The sequence below is a fragment of the Giraffa tippelskirchi genome, chromosome 8 (assembly GCF_054371585.1).
Source record: "Giraffa tippelskirchi isolate mGirTip1 chromosome 8, T2T-mGirTip1v1.2.pri, whole genome shotgun sequence".
Taxonomy (NCBI): domain Eukaryota; kingdom Metazoa; phylum Chordata; class Mammalia; order Artiodactyla; family Giraffidae; genus Giraffa; species Giraffa tippelskirchi.
The window spans coordinates 113,489,427-113,508,976 of record NC_137282.1 but is presented as its reverse complement, the minus strand read 5'-3'; the positions used below and the strand labels follow the sequence as shown (position 1 = coordinate 113,508,976).

The window sequence follows — 19,550 nt, the reverse complement described above, 5'->3', positions numbered from 1 at the left end:
CTTTATCTCTTTAGTAGAGATCAGAGGAGGGAGGGAGGCTTTTTAAGATTATCCTGGGGGAAGGTATTAAATGAAAAAAGCAACCAAGTAAATGGCCACTTATTCCTAACTTTGGCTCTGGGTACACTTGGGTACCCTGTGTGACAAGTTGGGAAAAACATAGGCAGACACTTGAATTTCAATACCAAGAGCTTAGTTCTAGTACTTTTTTAAAATAATTGATCACATTTGTCTACCACCCTGGCAACCCAGCCATCTTGTAAGACTGAGGGGCCACCAGGGAGTATGGGATCAGATGCCAAAACACATTCTGGAGGACCTTGTTTTCCCCTATTTCAGTGATGGGGAAGGAATCAGAGGGGCTGACCAAGAAATAAAGCATCGAGACTTCAATAGAAATGCCATAATTTATTCTGTTGTATAAAAAAGTTATCCTTACGTAACAAAATGTCTTCTTAGAAGAAGATATATATTATTTCAGGTCATAAATAATCAGCAAACATACAACTGTTGGCAACTTAAAAAACAAAACAAAACCAACACTGGTGCTTTCCATCAGTGCTGAAAACAAACCTGCTTAGGATATATTTACAGGATATTACAGTACTCAAACACAAAAATTGAGGTATTTGGTTCTTCTAGGAGTAGACACTGACATTTGTGAAGGTGGACCGCCTACACAAAAATAAATAAAACAAGGTATATTCTCATATGTATATGTGTTGTCGGGAATGGTAATACTGGTAGGTATGTCAAGCATGAAAAGTGTCTTCAGAAAACAGGGACAAGCAAAAAGAAATCGGCTCTCACACTTGACTCCTTTCTCTTCTGCCCCTTTCTGTCCGAGGGACTTGATGTACCCACTGTATGTTGGTCCCGAAATGTGCTGAGTTCAGCAAACATCTTGGCACGAAGTCATCATTACAACTGCCCAGGAACCCAGTGGAACTTGGGTGAAATTAAATAAATAAGGACCAGCCCTCACGAGCCCCCTTCCCTGGAGTTATTGCATTTCCACTTTCCAGAAGGAGCCTGGAATCCCGGTGGGTTGTGAAGATCACCTCCCATGGCTTTTCAGCAGCTGGGAGAGGTCGTGATGGGGCTCTGAAGGTAGCTCAATGCACTGTTGGTGGGGTGGACGGGAATGGAGACCGGGAAGTTGAAGACGGTGGTGGTGGAGGTGCCACAGTCAAGCACGGCCATGGCGGGGCTCCCCGCCTCTGCCGCGCAGTGCGGGGCCAGGACCTGAGACTCAAACTGCAGCAGCTGGCCCATGAAGCTGAAGTTGGGGGAGATGATGCTTCTCCTCTGCTTCACAAACTCAAAGGCCTCATCCAGCTTGACGCGGTTAGTCCTCATGAGGTAAGCGAGGCAGATGGTGGCCGATCGGGAAATGCCCGCCTGGCAGTGGACAAATACCCTTCCACCAGCATTCTTGATGGAGTCTGGAAAACAAAGGGCAGCTGGTTATTTGAGAGCCCAGGAGAATGACCCCAACCAACCCCAGGTGTCTAAGAAATGTCACATGTGTTCTGTCCAGGATGGTCGGTATCACCTCATGTCATCACAGACATACTGTTCATGAAGGCAATGTGGGCACAGTAGATTTAAACAGCCAGGGATTTAAACCCAGGCAGGGTATCACCACTAAGCAGATTGATATTGGACAGATCAATTGAATCTTCTGAGATTCAGTTTGCTAACTTATAAAGTGGGACATCAAACCTGTATTTTGCAGGGATGAAGCCCATGCCAGACTGATATTAATATCTAGAGGAAAGCTTAAAACTATGTTGCTCAAGTTCTTGCCATAGAGTTTAGTCTCAGTCACTAAAACAGAAGGAGTGTGGCAAAGTCCCAGGCATCTGTTCCATTTACCTATGAAGTCAATTGCCTCATTGAACCAGGAGCTGATGTCCGCCTTGTGGTTGTCCTCCACGGGGATGCTCTTGTACTGGTAGTGTCCCTCGAAATGGTTGGGACAGTTCGCAGAGACGTTGATCAAGGCAGTGATGCCCAAGGCATCCAGCATGTCTTTGCGGGAAGCATGATAGGCACTGCCCAGGTACAGAAAGGGCAGGATCTCCACTGGGCCACCCTGAAATCCAGAAACATCCAACACTTGTCGAGCTTTGGTTAACATCAATGGTGGTGCCCATATCCACAAAATCTCCCTGCTGGACAAGTTAGTTTCAATACTGGGTGAACCTCACAGCACTGTTGTTAAGAGTGTAAATAAATAGGGGACTAAACCCATTTGCCTAGGCAGGGCCAACAAGCTAATTTCTGTAGCGCCAACAATTAGAGGCTCGGCTCCATCATACCATTTAACCATGGGATAAATAAAATCTCCGTGTCCCCTGTTATAAATAAAGCTGCATGTCACTTTCTATATTTCACTAGCGCGGCTCTGCCACCTTTGCCAGCTGTTCCTTCTCCCCTCCGGCCCAGCCCCCTACTAACCTGATCGTAGAGTGGGGTGCTGCAGGAACTGCACCCTGATTCGGCGCTGTCAGGGACACTAGTACTCAGGGGAAGGCTGAGCCCCATGGGGGTCGACTGTTTGCTGCACAGCTCCGGGTAGGAAGCAGAGAAAGCTTCATATCCTCCTGGGAACACAAAGAGACACATTTTTTCCCATTAGTACCGCCGAGACAGGGTACCTTCATACAACTTCCCCATCCACCAGGGCTGGAAGTTTAGCCCGGAGAGGCCCAGGCGAGTCTTTGTTCCTAGAGCCAAACAAAGCCAACAAGTGCCCACAATGCGACTCAGGCGTCCAAGCGCTCCAGGTGGAGCAACTCTCCGGGAGCTGAGAACCAGGGGTCCCCAGACTAGGCGGCGGAGGGCGTGCGGCCCGCCCCTGAGCGTCCCCGAAGGCGTACCTTTGAGCAAAAAGATTTGCGCGCCGCGCGCCTCGCGGCAGAGCGCTCCGGCGGCCAGGGCCAGGGTGCCGTCGCGCTTGGCGCAGTCCAGCGCGGCGCTGCGCTCGTCTAGCAGCACCACGGCGTGGTAGGCGCCGGCCAGCAGGCGGCCGCGCAGCTCGGCGTTGGGCACGATGTGCTCCAGACCCATGGCGCCCTTGGCCCGCCGACGCACGATGGTGCTGAAGCGCACGTTGACCGAGCCGGCGATGTGGCCGGCGTTGAAAGCGAAGAAAGAGCGACAGTCCAACAGCAGGCACTGCGCCGCGCGCTCCCGCAGCAGCGTCCGGAGGCCTCCGGCGTCCAGGGAGACCACTTCCATGACCATGGCCGGCCCCAGCGCCCCCAGCGTGCAAGTCGTCCTGTGTTCTTTGTCCCGGGAAGCGAAGAGCAGGAAGACGGCTTTCGAGGAAAAGCCCGACCCCGGTTTTCTTTGCGCCAAACCCAAACTGCCTTTGGACCTAGCGAGGGGTCGTTGTGTGGGACTCTCGACCGCCTCGTTGCTCTCCCGACGGCCCTCGCACCCGCGCTTCACCCAGAGCCCCGAAGTCTTTCGCAGCGAGCCCTTCCCGGCGCAGAGCGTTTATATGCGGCTCCGCACAACCAGGCGGGGCGGGGCGGGGCGGGGCGGGGCGGGGCGGGGCGGGGCGGGGCGCGCGCGCGCGGGGAGGGGGGAGGGGATTGTTTGTTTGAATGACAGTCACGTGACTGATGTGGTGACGTCACCCGCCCTGCCCGGTTTGGCGCCGGAGCAGCCAAAGGCGAAGACGTCAGCGGCCTCCGAGTGGGGTCCGCTGGCAGAGCTCGGGTTCGGGCTCCGGCCCCCGCCCCCGCCCGGCCGTCCGGCCTGCGCCTGGCGCGTCCCTGGGGGCCTGGTCCGCGCCGCTCTCTGGGCCCAGCGGGGAGGGGAGAGGGTGGGCGCTCTGCCAGCCGAGGGCTGACTCCCGTGTGCCAGTGGCTGGGAGACCGGGCCGCGTGCCACCTGCCCCCGCCTCCCCTCCCTTCCTCCCTTGCACCGCGCTGCTTCCCGGCGCCCGCTCCTCCGCCGACCGGAGCGAAAAGCGGCTTCCTTTGTTACTGCGTACACATGGGCCCCTTTCTCTCATTTCCTCGTACCTGGCAGGCGAGGAAACACGAGTTCCCGAGAAGCGATTTATTATACTTGCCCAGGATCGCATTGCCTGGGGTGAAGGGACCGAGGGGAGACTGAAGTGAGGGTCGGAGAAAAATTGAGTTGGTCGGTCCAATAACCGGGGTAGGTTGGGGTGGGGGTGTTGAAGGAAATACATTCCTGTTCCCCAGGCTTTCCTGTTACTTTAAAATGTACATGTAACAAAATGCCGTCCAACCAAACCCCAAACAGGAAAATGTCTTTCCTAGTCATGTGGTCCTTACGTGGTTGTGAGCCTAGGAAGGCGGCTCAGGGGTCTGAAATGAGGGTGGGGGTCGCAGGGCGCGGTTGTGGATTGAGGGCGGTGGGCGTTGGGGGAGGCGACCCCCCAGTGCGGGTCGACAGCGCCCCCCAGGGGCCTCCGGGCACGTTTCTGGTCACGTTTGCTTAAGACTGAGCGGCTTCAGCTTTTTGTGGTGGTTTTTTCAGACTCTGCTACCTCAAGGACTGTAATGTAGCCCACCAGGCTCCTCTGTCCATGGGATTTCCCAGGCAAGAATACTGGAGTGGGTTACCATTCCCTTCTCCTGGGGATTTTCCTTCAGTCCCTAAATACGTATTGACTGAGCGCCTACTAAGTGCTGGGCTGGGAACTGCAACTGATAACAGGAGGCCGGTCCAGCCCCGGGGCCCTGGTTCTTGCCATTAACGTGAGCTGGTCTTGAAATACAATCCTACAGCGCTTTAGGAGGATTTACAGGACCTGGACAAAGGTGTGGGGAGACCCCATGCAGTCACCCTCATCCTGGGCCCTAGTGGAGCCCTCCGACCTCCCCACACCCGGCGGCACTGACTTGCCTGGTACACAAACATAAATATTGCGCCATCAGGCTGGGGTGCTGAGTCAGGAACATTCTGTGGTTACTTCCCCGCTCCTCTAGGAGAGCGGGGATTTCACCGCCACCCTGTGTCGCTGATCTGCTGATTGTATCAGCAGAGGCAACTTCTGCATTTGCCTCGCTTAGGTTCTGTGTTCTCACATGCTTAGACTTTCTGCCTAAATTCTAAAAAACTAAAAGGCTAAGTGCTTGTTTTAAAAGAGCATTTTCGGCCTTCAGGTGAACACTGGCTGAGGACAGCAAAGAGGTCCTTAGATAATGGCAACACCCGCCCTGTATCTTTAAAAAAAAAAAGGAAAGTATTTGTTTATACTACTTATTCAGCTGAGGAACTCAACATATTTTATGCATTGAATCATGAAATGTTACAGCTGCTGACTTTTCACAGCATACCAACTTGATCTGTCCCAAGTTTTGTGTGTGTGTGTGTTTTTACCAAGAGCAGTTTTTAATACCTACACATTTTCTAAAAAGCAAACTTTTTTGGTACAAATATTAGAGCGGTAAGTAGCAGTGTGGCCCTACAGTCAGGTGTCTGCTGGGCTCTGCAAGGCTTTCCTCTCTAGCCTGTCTAGGAAGAGCAGAGCTTGAACCCCATGCTGTCATTTTGCTCCTGGGTGAGCCTAGTTGAATCTCTTCCCCTAATGAGCCTCTAAACTGACATCTGAACAATTGTCTTACAACTGCCTACTTTGTGAATGATTTGAGGCCCAAGTTAGAGATGATAGGTACAAGGAACCCAGACCCTACCCATTCCTTCTTGTTATGATTCACTAGATCTTTTGGTTTTCCCCTTCCCAGAAGAGCACTTCTTATATAATCATGCCATTTTGTGTTTCAGCATTTGGCAACAGAGCCTGGGGAGAAGGTTACCACAGGATGCTGATAGGTGTGATTGGTACAGAGGTCCCTCATTGAGACCAATCAACACCCAATGGCTCAGGTTAGGGAGTCTGGTGGTAAAGATGTAGCCACCTAGGCCCTCAGTCCAGGATGTAGAGGTGCTACTTCTGGTTGGAGATGGAGCCAAAGAGAGGCCCAACATAATCTGCTCTGTGGTGACTGCAGAGGCAGAAGGGACTGGAATTGTGGTCCTGGTAGGCAGAGGAACATGAAAGAGCATCAAGGGATTTTGACTCAGGGGAGAGAATCTGGTCTTTCCCACCTGGGCTCTTCCTGATTTTAGATGTGCTCAGGAATAAACCTGAAGGCACCGTTAATGTGTGACTTAACGGTGAAAAGTGACTTTTCCTCTCGTGCCCTGACTCCCTCCTTCCTGTGATGGAAGTAAGGACATATACTCCTAGCGGCTGTGGGGAGACGCTCTGTAGCCAGGATTGATATTACCCTACAATCCCTGTCCAAATCCTGCCCTCAGAGTTGACTTTGGACCTGTTCTGGGGTCACTGGAGGAGAAAAAGTGGTGTTCCCACAGATGCTGGTCAGAAAGTAGCCCCAGCTCACTGTCTGCTCTGTGACATTGGCAGGCAGGTGGCTTAACGTTTCTGAGTCTCCGTTTCCCCATTTGTAAACTGGGAGCGCCACCCAGTCCAAGATGGCAGACTAATGTCTCAAAATAACCGTCTTCTAGCTCAGCTGGTTAAGAATCCGCCTGCAATGCAGGAGACCCCAGGTTGATTCCTGGGTTGGGAAGATCCCCTGGAGAAGGGATAGGCTACCCACTCCAGTATTTCTTGGGCTTCCCTAGTGGCTCAGACAGTAGAGAATTCACTTGCAAAGCAGAAGACATGGGTTCAATCCCTGGGCTGGGAAGATCCCCTGGAAGAGGGGATGGCAACCCACTTCAGTATTTTTGCCTGGAGAATCCCCATGGACAGAGGAGCCTGGTGGGCGGCAGTCCATGGGGTCACACAGAGTCAGCTGAGCAACTAAGCGCAGCAGGACCCAGCACAGGGGGTCAGGATGCCCGTTATTTTATAGGACAGAGCGGGGAGGAGTTGAGGAAGTAAAGACTATTATCCTGCAAACATCTCCTGGAATGGCCAACCTCTGAGAGGGAATGTGTTAATCTCTTCTAGGAGAGGGGCAGGGTTCCCCGAGGCAGGTCATTATATATATGATTATAATAACAAAAGCAATGAAAAACAAAGGTTAAAGTCAAAGAAACAGATCCATCACTGGAGTCAGAATTGGCTCTTAGGAGTACTATCCATTGAGGGCCTGGTGTGGGTCCCATCTGGAGGGGGTGCTCTCAAGAGAGGGTGCTGGCTCCCACCATTCATGTTCTCTTCTGGGATCCATAGCCCTTGTACAGTCTCCCTTGTGCTGTGTGGCAGGCAGCTCTTGCCTTTGCTTAGTACCCTTTGTAACTCCCTCTATCCCGGGAAATCCCACCACTGGGCCCCACCCCTTCATCTGGCCCTGCCCCCACTGCTGTCACTGAGTCTCGCCTTGCTTTCTAGGCAAACCCCTGGGTGTGTTTCTCATCCTTTCCCACCCCCACACCTTTGCTCACACTGCCCCCCTCCCCATGCCAGGATGCTCTCCTTAGGGCTCCAAATCCAAGAGTGCCATCCCCAAGAAGCCTTCTTTGGTTTCTCCAATTTCTGTCCTAGGGCTTCCCTCGTAGCTCAGTTGGTAAAGAATCTGCCTGCAATGCAGGAGACCGGACTTTGATTCCTGGGCCCTAAGTCAGGAAGATTTCCTGGAGATGGAAATGGCAACCCAATCCAGTTTTCTTGCCTGAGAATCCCATGAACAGAGGAGCCTGGCAGGCTACACAGTCCATGGGGTTGCAAGACATAGTGACTAAACCATCACCACCATCACTTCTGCCCTAGGTCCTGGAGGACTTTGTCCAGAACTTTCTAATTATGTAAACATCTCTTAGATCTTTATCTTACCCTGAGTTGCTTAAGGGCCGGAAAGTGTGTTCTTTTGATCTTTGATCTCCCCACTCTACTATCTAGTTACAGTGCCTGGCACATAGTAGGTCCACAATTTGTAGCATGGTAGAAGAATTTCCTATGAGGTGCTGTTGAAAAGATTAAGAAAGGGAAGAAATGGCCATTCATGAAGCCTCGCCCCGTGCCATCTGCGTTACAGATATCATCATCTCATGAAGCAGTCAATGATCCCATAAGGTGATTATTATCCTCATCTTACAGGCAAGGAAACAGCTCAGAGAGGAGAATGTGCCCAAGATGACACAGCTGGTAATCATCAGATGCAGATCTAAACCCTGGTCCTGTCTGATGGCGACATGGAGGGGGACCCAGGCATCCTGCAGTAGGAAACCCAGTCTGTAAGGCCTCCCAGCCTGTTGCAAATGCATCCCCCCAGCTCTGGCTGAAGCCTCTGACTCTCAGCTTGCCTGAAGCTCTGCTCACTGGGCAGAGTGGCCTCTGGCACCAGCCCTGGAGGGAGCCTAAGCCTCCTAGAACCCCGGACTCCAGCCCTGGTGTCCCTGTTGCCTCTCTAAAGTCGCTCAGTGTTTGGGATTTGGGGCAGCCACAGGCACAGCTGGTAGCGCAGATGGTTAAGAATCTACCTGCAATGCAGGAGACTGGAGTTTGATCCCTGGGCAGGGAAGATCCCCTGGAGAAGGGTATGAAGAAAGGAATACCCATTGCAGTATTATTGACTGGAGAATCCCCTGGATAGAGGAGCCTAGTGGGCTACAATCCATGGGGTCGCAAAGAGTCGGATACGACTGAACTCCTGAGCGCACACGTAGCCACAGACACTCAGCAGCCGGGCTGGCAAGGGGTGACTTCACCCTCCACACCCAGGCAGTTAGGACAGAACCAGCTTCTATTGCACAATCCTTAAAAACAGATCACTACGGTCAGGACCGGGAAGGCCCATAGTAGTGCATCATCTCAGTCAGCCCCCTCATTTGGGAGACAAGGACCCAGAGACATTAGGCAACCTATCCAAAGTCACACAGTGTCCAGAACATTCTAACTCTAGTCCACACTGTGTGAACTCTGTGTACAAAACCTTAAGTGTTTATCTCTGGAGGGTGGGGTTAGTTTCATTTTCTTCCTTATAACTCTGTATGATTTGAATTTTCTAACACAAATGTGGAACTTTTGTAATTGAGGGGAAAGCTAAAAGTATTAAAAAGCAACCATATCTAGGATAAGCCCTACTTACCATATTTCAGGTAACTTGCTGGAAGCAAGTTACAGGGTTCGACTGCCTTGGTTAGAATCCCAGCTTGACCACTTACCAAGTTGTCTTCAGACAAGTTACTTTACCTCTTTGAGACTCAGTTGCCTGATGTATAAAATGAAGACAATAATATCATCTATCTTGTAGGGCTGATGCAAAGATCATATGAAACAGGTCAGCAAACTACAGCCCATGAGCCAAATCTAGCCCACTCCCTTTTTGTATATTTCACAAGCTAAGAATGGTTTTTATATCTTAAATGGTTGGGAGGAAAATCAAAAGAAGAGGAATGTTTTTGTGACACGCGAAAGTTGTATGAAATTCGTATTTCATTGCCCACAAATAACGTTTTATTAAAATTCAGCTATACACATTGGTACTATCCTTTGTGGCTGCTTTCACGTTACAGTGGGAGGTGAGTAACTGTGACACTGTCTGGCTCACAAAGCCTAAAATATTTACTTCTGTCCCTTTACAGGAAAAGTTTGCCAACTCCTGATATGAGATCATGGATGAAAAGCACTTTAGAGCAATGCTTGGCACAGGATATTTAGTGAATTTTGTTATTATTAATATATGGATATCTATAAAATCTTCTTTCCCTAGGATGCGTTCTAAAGCAGCAATTGCTTTTACAATATATTTCATGGAGCCTAAAACACACTTTTCATATTTTCATGTTCCTCAAAGTGGAATATAGACTTACGGTCAGAGGCAAAGCATAGTTGATTGACGTCGTTAATAGCCAGCATTTCCCTCTTTTTAGTTTTTTCCTATTTATTCGGCTGCGCCTAGTCTTGCTGTGGCACTGGGATCTTCTTCAGAGAGCGGGCTTCTCTAGTTGCGGCACACGGACTTCTCCTTGGTCATGGCATGTGGACTGAGTAGTTGCAGTACATGGGCTTAGTTGCTCCTCAGCATATGGCATCTTAGTTCCCCCACCAGGGGTTGAACTCCTGCATTGGAAGGCGAATTCTTAACCACTGGAGCATCAGGGAAATCCCCAGCATTTCTCTTTCTTAATTGTGTATACATTAAAGAGGGGAGGGGGTCTCAGAATTGCTGACCTCTTAGTTCAGTAGAATACAGTGAAGTTAAAAGGTTTCAGATGGGTAGGAATTACAGCAATACAGTCATTTCATCAATAAACGTTCTGTCAGGGGGACAGATTTGTCAATTAGACAAGTGCAGCCCAGGTGCTAAGAGAATAGAAATCAGAAAGACCAGAAAAGGGGCCCTCCCCAAGCTAGGAGAGGAAAGTGAGGGAAATGCCCAGAGGAGAGGCTGTCTCCCTGGAAACAAAGACCGTTGCAGAATAGAAATGTCTGGATGAAATACTTCTGCGAGATGGGTCTCAGTGATGCACCACTCAGACCCTGAGAGGTGAGTCTCAGTTTTCTGCCGTACAGAATGGGGGCAGTAAGAATCCCAAGAGCCCAGCTCTCAGTTTTGATGTGGGACCAGATGAAGCCCCGCAGCCTGTGTGAACAGGCCCCATGGCCAACCATTTCTATTTCCACCGCTAGCTTGGGAGCAGGGACAAGATTTCTTGTCTTTCTGGGTCCCCAGCACACATGCCGATGAACCCAGGAGCCCAGGAGAGGGACCAGGAAGTAGCAGGGCTCTGTGACTCAGACGGGCCCAGCCCTGAACCGAGGGCGCGCCGCCTGCCAACACGGTCCCAAGCCCCGCCCCAGCCACCAGGGGAACTGACGCCACAGTGAGAGGTGAGAGATCTCTGTTGTTAATTTTTTTTAGAGTATGAATTGAGACATAATTTCCTTTTTATGATTAGAAAACATTAATTAGTGTTGAAGGGAGCAAATGAGGTCATAGTTTGTCTATTCCAAACTCTCCCCTGAAGGAAGGAGAAGGAAAAGTTACCAGTGGTGTGTTCAGAATCCTAGTTAAAGACTCAGAAATTGTGCCTACCAATTTTGCCTTCATGGCTAAGTTATTTGGGGGCAATTTTTACTAATAATTGCTAATCTCTACTGAGCACTTGGGCTTCCCTGGTGGCTCAGACGGTAAAGAATCCACCTACTACGTGGGAGACCTGGGTTTGATCCCTGGCTCAGGAAGATCCCCTGAAGAAGGGCATGGCAACCCACTCCAGTATTCTTGCCTGGAGAACTCCATGGATAGAGGAGCCTGGAGGGCTACGGTCCATGGAGTCGCAATGAATGGGACACAACTGAGCGACTAAGCCCTGAGCGCTTGCTATGAGCCTAGCCTTTTGCCAAGTGGTTTATATACATTTCTTCTTAGATAATGACACTAGCCTTGTGAGGCAGGTACCATTAACCACCCCCACAAGAAGAGGAGGGGGGTACTGAGGCTCAGAGGTTAACTAACTTGTCTGAAGGCACGCAGAGAGTAAGAGGCGCTGCTTAGGGCCTGGCACTCCCTCTTTCTAAGTCCTTTGTCCTTATCTCCCCATGGCACACAGTGGGTGTATCATGAGGGTAGAATGTTGTATCATTTCGCGGTCATTTCATGGGATGATGACTTTTAGGGGGCTGCTTCCAGATTCCTAAGGAAGGGGGAAAGGAAATAGACCTCAAACACCAGCTTTCTGCTTGGCCCTCCCTGACTCACTGAGCCACATTGCACAAATGATTCATTCACTGGCCTGGACCTCAATGGGTTTGGCCACCCATTGAGAGTGAAGTCACACCTCCAGCTTTCCAATGCTTTCATTGGTTCACTCACCCAACTTCGGGCAGGCAAGAAACAGGTCTGGCTGGCCTCACTTGGGGTCAGAAAAGCACACAAATGCTTCTTGATGCCTTGAAATCATGGCTGGCAACTCACTTCTAGCCTAAGAGATCCTCTGGGGGGCCTAAAGTCGATTACTAGGGCTGTTGAAACAAAGTACCACAAGCTGAGTAGCTTAAAACAACAGAAACTGATTGTCTAACAGTTCTGGAAGGCAGAAGTCCAAGACCAAGGTGTTAGCGAGGTTAGTTCCCTCTGAGAACTGTAAGGGAGCATCTGTCCCAGGCCTCTCTCTTAGCTTCTGGTGGCTGGCGGGCACTCTTGGATATATTCCTTGGCTTGTAGAGTCATCACTCCAATCTCTGCCTCCATCTTCATCAGTCATGCTGGATTAGGTTCCACCCTAATGATCTCATTTTAACTTGATTACCTTTGTGAAGGCCTTGTTTCCAAATAAGGTCACATTCTGAAGTGGGGGTTAGGACTTAAGCATATCTTTTGGGCAAAACATAATTCAACTCAAAACAGAGCCTCAACGATAGCTCCCCAAGAATAACATGTTCAGTATGGCCCAGGTAAATATTAATATATCCATTTAACATGATCTTCATGAAAATACTGAAGATGGGTTGGTTTTTTGTTTTTCCTGGAGTTGATACTGAAGTTGATATGAAATAATAATCAAGAATAGACAGAAAAACTTAAAAAGAAAAGCAGTGTGGGGGGGGATAAGTCCTACCGGATATTAAAACATATCATAAAGCCCCAGCAATTAAAATGGTGTAGTTAGGAACATGAATAGCCAGGCAGAGCAATGAAACAGAATAGGAAGTCCAGAAATGTGCCCAAGTACATATTGAAATTCGATGTATGATGAACATGGCATCTCAAATCATTGAGACATGATAGACTTTTAAATAAGTGATCTTGAGACAACTGGACAGCCATTTGGAAAAAAGATAAAAAGAGCCATATCTCACACCATACATTTGAATAAATATCCAGTGGACCAGAGATTCGGATTTTTTTAAGTGAACCCTTAAAACTTGTAGAAGAAAACATGAGGGAATACCTGTATAAGATAGGAGTGAGAAAAGCCTTTCAGTTTAGGACTCAAAGTCCGGAAACAATAAAAGAAAAACTTGGTAAATTCAACTACATAAAAATTAAAGCTAAATTTTAAAAAAGCTTTTTATGGAAAAAATAAAACTTCATAAGCAACATTAAAAAAAAAAAAAGACAAATGGTAGACAAAGGCTAATTTCACTGGTATTTAAGGAGTATTTAAAAACAGAGATTAAAAAAACACAAAAATATGATTTTATAATGGACAAAAACCACAAGGAGATAGTTACAGGAAAAGAGCTGCAAAAGGACCCAGAATGTGTAAGAAGATGCTTATTCATAATCACAATAAGAGACAAGAAAATTCTAACTATGCTGAGAGACTCTCATCCTTCAGGTTGGCAAAAATCCAAAAATTTGAAGGTACCCTCTGCTGAGAAGCGAAATTTGAATATGAATTAGGCGTTAGATGATATTGTAGAAATGTTCACTTTGGTGATTGCTTAGGAACATGTCTAGTTCTTAAAAGATGCATGCTGAAGTGTTTGGCAGTAAAAGGTTATGATGTTAGCAACTTGCTTGAAATGTTCAGAAGAAAATACACATACTAGTAAATGAATTAAATTGCACAACATGAACAATTGTTGAGTCTATGTAGGGTATAAGGGTGTCCGTGACTGATATTCTTCTTTCACCCTTTCTGTATGCCTGAAATTTTTCATAATAAAACGTGAATTCCAGTCACATGGCCTTGAGGTGAACTCAGTGAAGTGGAAGCTATCAGCGAAAGAAGCTAGCTCGGCTGAGACAGTAATAATTGATACTGTGGGCACTGGGCACTATTTCATCAGCCAACTCATTAATCTTTACTGTCCCCGTTCACAGACAAGGAAACTGAGGCATCAGCAATCTGCCAAATCCACAGAGACTTGAACTCTGGAAGCTCTGCTGACTGATTTTAATCTGAGCCAGTCCCTGAGAACTGCTAATAGGCTTTGAAAAAACAGCCTTAAATCCAAATGTTACTAAATTGGACTAAGTTCTTTACTCAAGTAAAAGGGTTCATTCAAAGGGTTAGCAGAGATCTTGCTGATGTATCTTAGAAATACTAGCCATTTATAAGGTCTACTGTTCTGTTCTCTAATTTAGACTCAATCATTTCAGACTCACTGAGGAGAGAAAAGAATTGTAATAAAGCAGTTGTGCATTCAGTTTAATGATTCATGTAGCAACCTGTCAATGCAAATTTAGGGTATTCTTTAAATCAAGGTATATTAATAAAAGATAACTTACAATTGAAGTGAAATTGAATCACTTTCAAAGTGCATTTAATGATGTAGAGTGCTTTCATTAATTAGCAAGTTTCATCATTTTAAGAAAACTAGAGCAACCCCACCCCAGCACCTGGGTTCGAATCCCAGCTCTGCCAGTAACCTCAGAGGATGATGCTGGGGCAAGTCACACACCCTCCCTTGACCCCAGCTTCCTCATCTCTAAAGTGGAGATGACTAGCACCCTCCTTTAAAGCTTTCCGGAGGGTTAAGTGATCCGGATATGCTGCCTGGAGGGATATGCGTGGTTTGAGACCCTCTCCGTCATGCTCCGGCGGAGCCACCCTGAGAAACTGCACCAATGGCTTGGTCCATGATGGCTCCACCTCCCACAAGGCTAACTCACTCTTTGTTGTGGAGTGTCCACTCTGTGCCAAGCTGTGCAGCACACTGGGGACAAGGAGATGAACGATACATAGTCTCAGCCTGGAGAGAGAAGAGCACGTAAATCATCTTGCCACTCAGATACACATGACAAGGGCAGAGGATGACACCCAGCACAGCTGTGGGACACCAGAGGGGAGCCTGGGGAATGGACAGTGCTTTTCAAAGGAGAGTGTCTTCTTGAGGTGCTCAACAGTGGGTATGTACTTAATGCCACTGACCTTTGCATTTAACCGATGGTTAAGATGATAACTTCTATGTTATGTGTATTTCACTAAAAAAGTATATATATTCTATATGAATATGTAATCCATATTTTAATGGTTAATATCTTCTTGGGGAGTCCCCAGCCCAGAGGAGGTGTTCTTACACTGGTTGTGCAGATGAAGAAATGGAGGCCCAGAGTAGGGGAGCACTCCCCCCCCCGCCCCCCACCCCCCCCCGGCCGCAGAATAAGGCAGCTTCCTCAGGTCTATCTGATGGAGATGGAAACCTACCCAAGGCTTGACTCTCTGGCCTCAAGTCCACTCTGCTGCAAAGACACAGAGCAGAATAGGATTGCTTGACGTCCAGCTGGGAGCTTTTTCCACCACAGCCCCCACCCACATATGCCTAGACTGGGCTCTGGGATCACCCCCACCTAACCCCTGTCCTAGTTCTGGGACAAGCGCCAGACAAGGGAGAGGGTGTAAAGAGATCCTGTACCTTAATCCCATGTAGAGAGGGAATGTGTTTTCCTGGTTGCCAGGGGCAGAGGATGGTCTCCAAAGGGTCAGTGGCTGAAGGAGTCACTGGGCTGCCATCTCTGTTCTCCCCATCTCCTGAGTGCCCGCATTTTCTGTTCCAGTGAAATCAAGCTTCAGGTAGATCCCTTGTCTAGGTGGGGCCTTGTCTGGGTGTGGCTGGGGTGTTCAGGCAGGCATGGATATATATGAACCTCCCTGGGTACCCCCACCCACTGCCTCCTGAATATCTTCAAGTCTGTGTAGAGACCCTTCCCCTCCCAGCCAAGAAGGGTGGGGCAGGGATCTGAGAGACCCAGAGGGCATGCTTTCTATGCCTTCCTTCATCCAGCAGTGGCTGAGTACCAACTCAGGCCCTTCTTCCAGGCACATTATTCCATTCTGGGAACTCTCAGGACCATCTTGAGAGGGGAGAGGGATAAAGTCTGAGATGGTCAGTGCTGTAGAGAAATATTGATACAAAAAGTAAGAAAAGGGTTAGAAGTAGGAGTGGGTTGGGGGAGGGGTTCAATTTAAGTAGGGTGTTCCAAGAAGGCCTTGGCAAGAAATTGACGTTTGAGTAAAGACCTAAGGGGGTGAGGGAGTGAGCCATGGAGCATCTAGGGGAAGAGCAATTCAGGCAGACACCCCAAACGGAAATGGGCCTCATAAGAACAAGAAACAGGCACGAGGCATCCAGACTGGAAAGGAAGAAGAACACTGGCTTCATTCTCAGACGACAGAATCCCATATGGAGAAAATCCTACGGAATTTGAAAGAAAATGTTGATACTATGAGAACTAGTAAACAAGTACGAGGTCACAAGATACAAGACCAATGTATAGAAGTCAGTTTTATTTCCACATAGCAAACAATGAGCAAGCCAAAAATGAAATTCAGAGTCTAATTCCAGGGAAATCCCTGGCACTTCAGTGGGTAGGACTCTGCACTTTCAGTGCAGGGGAACAGGTTTGATCCCTAGTCAAGGAGCTAGGATCCTGCTGGCTACGTGTAACACACCGCCCCCCCCCAAAATTCCTAATGGGATCAACTAGAATAAAATACTTTGGAATTAATTTAACGAAAGAAATACGAGACTTATACACTATCACAAAATTTCACTGAGGGAAATTAAACTGTAAGTAAATGGAGAGACATTCCATGTTCTTAGATTGGAAGATAATGTTGGTCTTCCAAGTTGATATATAGATTCAACATCGCTTGCTCAGTCACTTCAGTCGTGTTCGATCTTTGCGACCCTGTGGACTGCAGCCTGCAAGACTCCTCTGTCCATGGGATTCTCCAGGCAAGAATACTGGAGTGGGTTGCCGTTTCCTCCTCCAGGGGATCTTCCCCAGCCAGGGATTGAACCTGGGTCTCCTGCATTGCAGGCAGATTCTTTACTGCTGAGCCACTGGGGAAGCCCTTAGATTCAACATAATCACTATCAAAATTCCAGCAGGCATTTTTTTCCCAGAAATTTGCAAACTGATCCTAAAATGTATGTGGTAATGAAAAATACCTAGAATAGCCAAAACATTCCTGAAAAAGAAGAACAAATCTGTAGGATCTTCACTTCCTGATTTCAAGACTCACTATAAAGTTATTGTCAAGATATTGTGGTACTGGCATATGGGTCAATGGAACAGAATTGAGAGTTCAGAAATAAACCCTTACGTTTATGGTTGATTGATTTTTGACAATAATACCAAGGCAGTTCACTGGAGGAAAGGATAATCTGTTTAACAAATAGTGCTGGAACAATTGGTTATCTGTCCACTTGCAAAAGGAAGAATTTACCCTTACCTCACACCACATACAAAAATTAACTCAAAATGGATCATTAACTTACATGTAAGAAATAAAAATATACAACTTTAAAAAGAACACACAGGGGAAAAGTCTTATAAACTTTGTGTCAGGCAAAGCTTTCTTAGCTTGATTTATAAAATCAAAAAAATCAATAAGCTGAAATTCATCAAGGTTCAAAATTTTTGTGCTTAAGAGCCACCGTTAAGAAAATGAAAAGGTAAACAGTAGACTAGGACAAAATATTTGCAAAACCGAATCTCTTAGAGGACTTGTGATCTGGTATTTACAAAGAACTTCTGCAGCTCAACGATAAGACAAACAACCCAATCAAAAAATAAGCAAGCAATATGAACAGATATTTCTCCAAAGAAGATATACCAATAACTGATAAGCACTTGAACAGATGCTCATTAGTCATTAAGGAAGCACAAATGTCAAATGAGATCTATATCATACCCACTAGAATGACTGTGATCAAAGTGATATATAATAACAAATGTTAGCTAAGATGTAGAGAAACGGAACATTCATACCATGCAGGTAGGAACATAAAATGGGGCAACATCTTTGGAAAATAGTTTGATGGTTCCTCAGAAAAGGAAACATAAACCCACCATGTGACCCAGCAATTCCACTCCTAGGTCTCCACCTTAGAGAAACAAAAACATACGTCCACACAAAGAGGTGTGAGTCACTGTTCATAGAAGTGTTATTCATCATAGCCCCAAACTGGAAACAACCTAAATGTCCATCAACTGATTAATGAGCTGGCAAATGTGGCAAATTAATGAATAGGCAAAATGTGGTCAATCTATACACTAGAACTGTCCAGCAAGAAAAAGGAACAGACAAATGACAGATGCTGCCATATGGATAGACCTCAGAGATGTTATGATAAATGAACAAAGCCAGACATAAGGGACTAAATAGTGTATGATTCTGCTTTATATAAGATGTCCAGAAAAGGCAAATCGACAGAGACAGTGAGCAGATTAGAAGTTTTGTAGGGCTGGGTGGGAACAGGGACTACCTATAAATGGGCATGGAAAAGGCATCTGACTGGGGACTATGCAAATGTTCTAAAACTGATTTGTGGTGATGGTTGCGCCACTGGGTGAAACTACCCCCCAAAGCACTGAATTGTACACTTAAATATTATGATATTTAAAGTATACCTCAATAAAGCTGTTTTTTAAAAAGCCTCTGTTCAAGGTTCAGGTTGAGATTGACTTTACACCTGGCCAGGAGTCCTTCCTGGGTTGTGGGAGGCTGGGATAGCTATTACCCTGTAATCACAGCGTGCCATGGGTCACAGTTCCATAGCACAGCCCCAGCGGAGTGTGAGCACTGCTTTACACATCGGGCTCTCCACTTTGGTATAAGCTTCTTGAGAACAAATATCTAGTGTTTATTCTCAGAATCCTAGTAATCCTGGGGAGGGAGCTGAGGGAGAAGGAAGCAGAGTGGCCAGACCCTGCAGGGCTTCGCAGACAGGACCTTGGAGGCTGCCGGCAGAGCAGTGACCAGGAGGACATGTGTCAACAGGGTAATAAAAGGACTCACTTCACCTGGGAGCATGAGGATGACATGAGCTCCCAGTGCAAAGTCATCGCACAGTGACACAGAGTAAACACCAAACTCACCAGTTGGTGTCACGATCACCGTCTCACCCCTAATACCGCTGGCCCGGGGGAGATGAAGCACAGCTCATTGAGGTCACAGCTGTCTGTCTCGTGACCTGCAGGGAGCCAGGCTCAGCAAACGCCCATCCCTCAGGGGAAGCCCCGGGGCTGGCGGTCAGCTCCCGCAGGGCGCCGTGCCGTGCAGTGAAGACAGGCGGAGTACAGAGTGGCCGTGACCGTGCGACCCACCCCACCTCGGCTCCTCACCTGGAGATGGGCGAACAGCAGCAGCACCTCCTACAGGGGTCGCTGAGGGTAAGGCCAAGCCAGTGAGGCCGGAGTCCAGGGCCTGGAGTCAGCGTCTCGCAAACAGCACCACCTATTCCGAGGCCTTTATTTGGCAGATATTTACTGACACACCACAGACCATGCCAGCCGGGACACAGGGTGAATGAGACATACTTCCCCGGACCACATACACACACACACACAAATATATACAGACACACACAGAAGCACAAACACACGCACAGACACATGGACATACACACACGTACATGGAGACACACATACATAGAGACACAAATATACACAGATATATACACACAGATGCACACGTAAACACACACAGACCCAGATACATATACCATTCAGTTCAGTTCAGTCACTCTGTCATGTCTGACCCTTTGCAACCCCATGGACTGCAGCACACCAGCTTTCCCTGTCCATCACCAACTCCCAGAGCTTACTCAAACTCATGTCCATTGAGTCGATGATGCCATCCAACCATCTTATCCTCTGTCGTCCCCTTCTCCTCCTGCCTTC

The 19,550-nt window shown here is 47.8% G+C and overlaps 1 protein-coding gene and 1 non-coding gene across 2 annotated transcripts; both read right to left on the bottom strand.

Moving 5' to 3' along the window:
• Positions 1-388: 388 nt before the first annotated feature.
• DUSP1 (dual specificity phosphatase 1) lies at positions 389-3,484 on the bottom strand. The gene is made up of 4 exons (XM_081520522.1): positions 2,886-3,484; positions 2,464-2,609; positions 1,879-2,098; positions 389-1,445 (listed from the first exon to the last, which is right to left on the bottom strand). Exons 1-4 carry the CDS (start codon positions 3,250-3,252, stop codon positions 1,075-1,077), a joined length of 1,104 nt encoding a protein of 367 aa, XP_081376648.1. The 5' UTR covers positions 3,253-3,484; the 3' UTR covers positions 389-1,074.
• A 13,157-nt stretch (positions 3,485-16,641) lies between these two features.
• TRNAC-GCA (transfer RNA cysteine (anticodon GCA)) lies at positions 16,642-16,712 on the bottom strand. The gene has a single exon. It is a non-coding gene; the product is annotated as a tRNA-Cys (tRNA).
• Positions 16,713-19,550: the final 2,838 nt, after the last annotated feature.

Excerpts from the sequence above, each read along its gene's own strand:
- DUSP1 (XM_081520522.1), bottom strand. The coding sequence starts at position 3,252 with ATGGTCATGGAAGTGGTCTCCCTGGACGCCGGAGGCCTCCGGACGCTG. Across the intron at positions 2,610-2,885 it reads GCAAATCTTTTTGCTCAAAG|GAGGATATGAAGCTTTCTCT; the intron begins GTACGCCTTCGG and ends TTGTGTTCCCAG. Across the intron at positions 1,446-1,878 it reads TGAGGCAATTGACTTCATAG|ACTCCATCAAGAATGCTGGT; the intron begins GTAAATGGAACA and ends TTTGTTTTCCAG.